At 45.7% G+C, this 8,121-nt stretch overlaps 1 protein-coding gene across 1 annotated transcript in view; it reads right to left on the reverse strand.

Moving 5' to 3' along the window:
* ST6GAL2 (ST6 beta-galactosamide alpha-2,6-sialyltranferase 2) overlaps positions 1 to 8,121 on the reverse strand; it is a 95,546-nt gene that overhangs the window by 35,493 nt on the left and 51,932 nt on the right. The window contains exons 3-4 of the mRNA XM_005857297.2: positions 7,997 to 8,118; positions 225 to 322 (exon numbers count right to left, since the gene is read on the reverse strand). Coding sequence (XP_005857359.1) covers positions 225 to 322; positions 7,997 to 8,118 — 220 coding nt within the window. The remainder of the gene's footprint in view (positions 1 to 224; positions 323 to 7,996; positions 8,119 to 8,121) is intronic.

Consider the following 8,121-nt stretch of genomic DNA (forward strand, 5'->3'; position numbering starts at 1 on the left):
AAACTTTTTTCCTTTTGAGCTTATTTTCTCATTTTTTTCCTATTCATGTCACACACAAATTCCCATTTCTCTACATTTTTCCCTCATTAATTCTTTATAATTACAAGACCCATAGAAATAAGGAAAATCGTGATCATGATTTTCTGGATAATTTCTCTTCTTTCATCCAGTTAAACTATTTACCTATAGAGCACACATCCATGCAAGCATTCCATCCATCTTACCTGGGAATTAATGATGCGCACAGTGGTTTTATTCCCAACATCTCTCTCATAGCCACGGGTGGGAGCCGCGTTAAATCTCAAGACTGCATCATGAGAATCTAGGGGCACATAAATGACACTCTCACATTTTTTCTATCTGTAGAATAAACATAATCTAGGAAAATATCTTAAAGTGAATCGTTTAAACCGGAAGCTAATCAGACACCAACAATGAAGAGACCCATGGGCACATTTTCAGCATACTGTTTATTTAGAACGAGATACTGCCAGGGGCAGATCAGCATGGAGGAACAATCCATGCAATTACAGCAGGTCCTGTGACATCTAAGTTATTCAGAGATGCTTATGTGTCCACATCTTTACAAGGGGACATGCTTTTTGCAGCCATTCTCCTAAAGACTCCAAAACTTTTTGAAGATGGAATCTATGGGAACAGGACGCTACAAACAGGCTGCTCACCGTGGCTTCTCACTGCTGCAGGGAGTGGAGGCTGCTCCTGCTGCCTCCAACGCCATTGCCTGCACCAAGATCAAGCGTGTCTCTCACAGTCAGACCCACAGCCTTCACTGTATCTTGACTACTTTTGGGTGCTGGTTTGTGCTTAAAAAAGAAAACCAGCCATAGTTTCTGTGCATCTTTACCTACTGCTGACAATGCCAAGAAGACCCACACGAGAGCAGTCTTAGTGCATTCTTCCTTTTCCAGCAATGGCCTACCTTACTGCCTCGCCCTGGAGGAAGGGAGGCACCAGCTACCAATGCTACTTATAGCCCATCGGGCACACCGTGGTCCACGGAGCTTCACCACGTCTCCCTTCATTTGACTCAAAAGTTAGACTTTCCCAAGTTCTCTGAGGTCCCAAAAGATGGCTCCCATATTATAGAGCTGACAAGGGAGACAAGAACTAGAAGTCAAGGAAAGTGGGCTCTCATCTGACTAGGGATGGAAATGGGAGATATGTTTGTTCTCTTTCCACAGAGCAGTCTATATACATGTCTTAAAATTTCCTGTGCTAAGTAATTCATTTTTCAGAGACCAGCCTGAAATCAGACTTAATCAGCAATAAGGGAATCTCCATAGGCTATCTTTAGCTTCAAAAATTCTATGCACATTTCAGGTTCAACTTGGAGCAATGACACTGCCTATTCGTGAGGGAGTGAGGTGAAATTATGCATTTCTGATCTGCCAAAAAGTCTTGTGGATACATGCCACCTTTACAGTGACCACACTCCACTCAAGTCCCTAAAGCAGCTCCCATTCTCCACTTGAGTCCATCCACTCCTGCGGAGTCTCCTTGGGAGAGAATCTTCTACCCCCTAAGTAGTAGAAACTTGGCATGTGTGCCACCATTAAAACCACGTTACAAAAGGTGCCTCTCTTGACAAGCATTGGATTCAGAAGATTTCAGAGTCCAGTTTTGAGCACCAAATCAACAATCTTGGAATGCAAACAATGCATAAAGGGTACCTGGCTAAGTCATCAAAAAGTCCTGCAATGTTCTTTTAGGGGAAATTTTTCAATAGTCAGCAAGCTATGACCTGCCACCAGTTTTAGTAAACAAAGCTGTGCTGTGACACAGACATAGTCACTTGTGTATCTATTGTCTGTAACAGCAGAGCCGAGCTGGGAGACCCTGTGGCTCACCAAGCCCAAAACATTTACTACCTGGCTCCTAAGAATAGGAAATTTGCCACTCTCTAGATCAGCGATTCTCAACCTGTGGGTCACGACCCCTTTGGCGGTCGAACGACCCTTTCACAGGGGTCGCCTAAGACCATCCTGCATATCAGATAATTACATTATGATTCATAACAGTAGCAACATTACAGTTATGAAGTAGCAACGAAAATAATTTTATGGTTGGGTCACAACATGAGGAACTGTATTTAAAGGGCCAGAAGGTTGAGAACCACTGCTCTAGATGCTTATTTTTTGGTCTCAGGACCCCTTTACATTCTTGAAAATGTATGACAACCCAAAGGCATTATGTTTATTTGAACTACATCAATATTAGAAAGTAAAATAGAAAAACTTTAAATGTTTATTAATTTAATTTAAAATAACATTTTTATGTAAAATACATTTTCAAAATGAAAAAAAACACCAAAAACCCAGTGAGAAGACTGGCACTGTTTTAAATGTTTGCAAATCTCATTAATGAGTGACTTTTCAGAAGACAGTTGGCTTCTCCTGGCTGCTGGTGCACACAGTCTGCTGCAATGTATTGCTTTAGTTGGAGTATATAAAGACTCAGATGTATCACGGGAAATGGGCGAAATATCTGAAGTCTTTGCAGATTACTGGGAATAGTCTTCTCTGATACTTCATCAAAACTTGATAAGTGCTAGTTTACAAAAGGTGGCCGCAATGAGGAATGTGACACAGTATCAACGAACTTTTCATGCTGTTACATTAAAACCCATCAGTTTATCTTGCTCTCAAAATGGATGATTCACCTGTGCATAATTCTGTAACACTGTGCAATGATCACCTGAGACTATCAGTTCAGTAAGTTACCCAGATCTTCCAAATATTGATGCATTTTGTTATAAAGTATATCAAGCTCAAGCTTGAAAGCCTGAATTTTATCACTGGCAACCAACACTGTCAGTTATTTTCCTAAAAGTGATAGGCTCACTTGATCAGTTTTTGAGAATTTCTGCTAATGTCGAAGACTGAATAAAGCCAGTTAGCCATTTGTTCAAGGTAAAATGTGTTTTCAGTAATAAAACGGCTCATTCCGCTCACAAGCCACACAGACGCTCTTCCCCGTGTGCCAGCACACACAGTGCTTTTCACGACATTTCCCCCTGGGCCCCCAAATCACAGGTACTCAGAGGCTGAGATTTAATAAAATCAACAATTTTCACTATTTCATGAAGGACATCTGTAAGTGAACCTGGCCCTTTTTGCTTTTACTGCTGAGTTTGGCAGCGAAAATGCCCTGCCCAACAGAGTTGGGCCTGCTGCCGTGATTTGTACTAAGAAGCATTTTATTCGCCAATGCTTTTGCAACATCAATGCGAATGTCAACAGTTTAAAAAACCTTTGAGTATTATTATAAAAACAGTTTTCATTTCGTGGATCCCTGAGAGAGTCTTAGACTCCCCAAGTGTAAGCAGACCCCACTGTGTAAACTTGGACCTAAGGCAACCCTGCCTGGCAGGGTGGCCCGTGAGTGCAGGCTGCAAGCAGGGAGGTAAGCTCTGGGCACTGAGAGGTGGTCAGCACCCCAGGGCGAGGCAGCGCCAGCACTCCTACTGCACAGGTCTCCCACCGGACCACACTGCCCCCAGGCAGCTCTGTCTGAGGCTGAGGTCAACAAGCCAAGGCACCTAAGCAGTGGCTGCATTTCAAATTAATCAGGCAATTCCAAACTCATTGCATCACCCCTGAAAACGTCACAGCTTAAAGGCCGGAGTTCCACTGAGGTGCGTTTTAAGACTTCAAATGACTTCACAGGCACAGGGCACAGCTATGCAATGTAGTGAGTCAAGAGCTAAAGGGCCAGTTTTGTGGAGGAATACTGGAGGGAGAGCTGGCGGCTGCTGGGATGACCCTCCTTAAAGCCGTCAGTGAGCTGAATGGGGAGTATGAGCTGAGAGTGCGCCCATCAGGCAGTGTGTTTTGTAAACGTCTGTTTGGCTGTGTGTGCACCACCTTGAAAAATGTGCCTTAAAAACTATGCTGTCTGTTCACATTTAGAAGAGAAGAAAGAGATCAGACAGCAAGCATTTTGGCTGTGTGTGCACCACCTTGATAAATGTGCCTTAAAAACTATGCTGTCCACATTTAGAAGAGAAGAAAGAGATCAGACAGCAAGCACAAGGAGTGTAAAGCATCGTTCTGGAGAAGGCTTTTCCAGGGGAGAGCCATTTCGCGTTGACCTTGAGAACAGAGCCAGGTGAAGTGCACTCACTGGAGGAACATTAAGGCCGTTTGAGGAGCAGCCAGCCAGGAGGTGCAGGAGCCCTCCGTTACTGTCCTGCCCTGGGCACTGGGTCCTCAATCTCCTCCTCCTTTTCCCCACACACCCAGTACACGAAATCTGCATCAGTAAGCAAGCAAAAGCCTGCAGTCCTTAGGGACTTCATCTCTCTCCGACTCTACCTCACCTCTCCCGGGACTCCTGCAATGGCACTTATATCTTCATGCCTTCAAATCTAGGCTCTGGAGCAATCTCTCTAAAATAAAAAGTTGACCCATCAATCCTCTGCTTCAAACATTGCAGTGCCTCTGACCATAGGCCCCGGGTCAGAGCTGGAGTTCCTGGAGACTCAGACTGGAGTGTGATGGAATCCAGGCTCCGCCCACTGGGCCTTCCAGGTGTCTACATTTCTTTATCCATAAAACAGGAATAACTGTATCTATAACTTCAGGCTGTAAGGCTTCAAGCAGTTAACACATAAAAGCATTTGGTACTGAACCTGCTGTAAACACCCTACTGAGTGGTACCTATGATAACAATTACTTAGTGAAGTCTAATTTCTGGGAATGATGCACAAAAACATCTGGGAGCTGACCTCCTGCCACCTGTCCAACCTTCTCTTCGCTCCCCTCCCACCGGTGGTGCCCTGCAGCGCGCTGCACCTCTGGCCTGGATTCCCCTCTCTAGGCAGTCTTTGCTGACCTCCTCTCTGTCCAGGCACCAGCCCTCACTGTGGGCTAGGATTCTGTTGTCTTCCCTGTCAGTCTACACCTCTCTCAGTTCTTCTCCTAACCACTGCCTGTTCGTAGTCTGTCTTCCCCACCGGAATGCAGAGGGTTTGAGGTTTAGGTCCCTATTCATCTTTGTGTCACTAGTAGCTAGCATAGTTATCAGGCCTCAGAGAGGTGGGGATCAATAAATACTCAATGCTTGCTAAATAACTCTATGTCTTTCTTGCTTTTTTTAAGGTAACAAAACAGGGGCTCCACTCCTTATACAGGCCCTCCCCCATTTCCCACAGGCTTCCCAGAATTTGTATTTCAAGTACACAGATCCTGATCTCCCAGATCGAGGCCACCAATGTTAGTTCAGAGCAGACATTTCTCCTCTGTAGTGAGTTTCCACAGGACTGCTGGCAGATGATCTCGCTACCAAATTATTATTTATATGTGTGGTTGAAGAAAGATCTCAATGATTCTCGGAAAAAATGTTCCACATTTCCAAAACAGTTCAGTTTGCTTTTCAATAACATATTTAACAAGGAGTTTTTGACAACTGCTACATTTTAAGAACATTTTGACAAATGTTCTTAAAAACAATTACAGGGCATGACTCAGTCTAACAGAACTTGGAAAAAGGACTGCACTGCCAATAGGACCAGCAGAGGGAGCTAGAGGAAGCCAGCAGGCGAGGAAACCAGAGACTCAGAGTCTTCCTCTGGGGCTGGTGGTGTGACTGCTAAGCCTTCAGGCACAGTTCTGCCTGAGGGGCCTCCTGGCAGTGCTGACATGGAGCTAGCTAGCCCCAGGTACTTTTATAGCTCTGCTCTCAGTTTTTCATAAAATTATCTTGGTAAGTCTTTTGATCTTCACTTAGCCAATCCACAAGAGATTTTTAGAGGTCAAGATGAATTTAGCTAAATAGTACAGCATGCCCCAATATTCCAAGTTGCCTGGAGGAATCTGCTAGTGACTTGTTTTTATTAAGAGAGCCCTTAACAACTCTGTGTTGATAAGCACATGCACACTCCCACATTCCTGGTGAGCAGAAAGGAGAAGGCACCGCCTCACACTGTACCAGTGCTGAGGGTAAGAGATACCAGCTTATAAAAATGAAGGACATTTTGTTTTTACAACTTGTGTTATGCTATGATAACATATACTTAAGATGGTAGGTACAAAACTGGATTCTAAAGAACCTAGACAAAACAATAAAGAATTTTAAAAACTTGTGTTTTTCAGTTAAGATTCTGAGTATATATTAGACAATTCTAATCATGAAGCTTCATGTGAGTGCAGACAATATAAATTAAATTTGGATACTAGAAATTAACAAAGATATGACATTTCACGTTTCCCCAAAACATGTAATGCCCAGTGTCTTTCGCACTCTAGTCCAAATTCTGCATAGAGTTTATGAAACCCTGGTCAGGGACATTTATGCCACAATAAGGGGCAGGGGAATTCTCCCTGACATGTGAGAACACTCCAAATGTGCAGCTGTGGTGCAGAGGTGTTTAAAACACAGCAAAACCAAACCAGAAGCTAGTTACGGCCTGCTTTACAGCATAATACTTAAATTCCTTCGTACATTATTAATAATGGCCCTGGAAACGAGAAGGAACTGTGGTGTTACTGCACTCCAGGGACCTCTAACCACTGCTTTTCCTAATCAATTGCAGGCTGCACGTTTATGTGACACATGGACAGTGTTATTATGGGCCTGCAGTAATGTCAGCATAGGGACTCTGGGACCCCAGTCCTCAAGTCTAGACTTGTGTCTCGCTTATTTTAACTTTTAAAAAATTTCACATTCAGATGAGGTCTGGGTTGTGGAGCTTGATCACAATGGCACCACCCCATTTTAAGATGGTCAGGACATCAACCACTCCTAAAGGACACAGAACAGCGAATGGGTCCAGGAAACAACAGCGGCCCCCTGAATGTCCTTCCAGATTAGTTATGAGTAACACTGTCTATTGTGAGCATGTGTTAAACTCGGTTGCTTCACATTCATACTTCAGGCTGAGGCTGTGTGACTCACATTTGTTCTCTGGCACCCAGTACAGGAGCTGGCACACAGTAGGGCTAAGCACACAGGCTAAGTGAGTTAATGGGCCTACAGGGCCAAGCTGCTTGCTCACTGGTGCAGCACTAGAATTGGCCTGGGCAGAGAGGGAAGTCTAAGTCCTTACAGCAAAGACTGATATTTCCTGAAGGGGGGATTCTGCATCTGGACGCATTAGAGAAGCCCAGCCTGAGTTTCCACCTACCAACCCATCCTCCAGATATCAGGCTCCAGAGTCAACTCTTACCTGAATTTCCTACCTGCCTGCCCTTCAAACTTCAGAATTGCCAGTCCCCACAATCACAGGAGCAAGTCCTTAAAATAAGCCCCTTTCTCTCTACATGTATAGCCCATCCCTAACCCGGGAACTATGAAGCAGCACTCCCCCAGGCTCCTGGCATGGATTTAAAGATAGTTCTTAAGGGAAGATAGGAGGCAGGTGTGGTCCTGTTATTTACCATCTTGGAGAAGGGCCCTGCTTAGGTGCACTGGCCGTGACCCAAAGGTCAGAGTTGTGCCAAAGGGTCAGAACTCTTGTTGTTCCGGCAGGAGTCCCTCCTCAAAGCCCACAACAGCGGTTTAGTCCCAGACTAGCAGAAGTCGTCCTCAAGAGACATCTCTGTGGAGCTGCCTCACTTAACCCGCGGGGATTGCTCTCCTTTCGTACCCCGTTTGCTCCTCAAAGCTCTACCACACTATGGGTTCATCAGCTTCTGTGGGCCAGGCTGGGAGACTAACAACGGGGAGCATAGTTTCTAAGGAAGCAGGAGGGTCTCGCTGCAAACGGCAGGGATGCTCGGGCTTTCCACTCCCCTGGACCCAACTCTGGGAGCACACTCTGCTCTAAAACTGCTCAGTGGACCTCTGCTGGGTCCACTCAGTCCCAGCTAGAGAAAAGCGGTCTCCAGCTAATGTCCGAAACATCCAGTGCTAGGCCCAGGCTGCCCTGCGGAGGGAACCAGAGAAAGAGAGAAAGCGCCAGCCCCTAATCACGCACCTGGCCCAGGACGGGGACCAGGGTCCCCCACCTCCCCACCCCGCACCGCATGACACCCACCTATCTCCTCCCCCAAGGAGGAGTTGAGGATGGCACCGGCAGACATGACCACAGCGCAGGAGCGCAGGCCTTTGGGGTGCAGCTGGCCAAGGGGCACAGGGGGCACCAGCGCCCGCCCGCCCAGC

The sequence above is a fragment of the Myotis brandtii genome, unplaced genomic scaffold (genome assembly GCF_000412655.1).
Source record: "Myotis brandtii unplaced genomic scaffold, ASM41265v1 scaffold11, whole genome shotgun sequence".
In the NCBI taxonomy this organism is placed as follows: domain Eukaryota; kingdom Metazoa; phylum Chordata; class Mammalia; order Chiroptera; family Vespertilionidae; genus Myotis; species Myotis brandtii.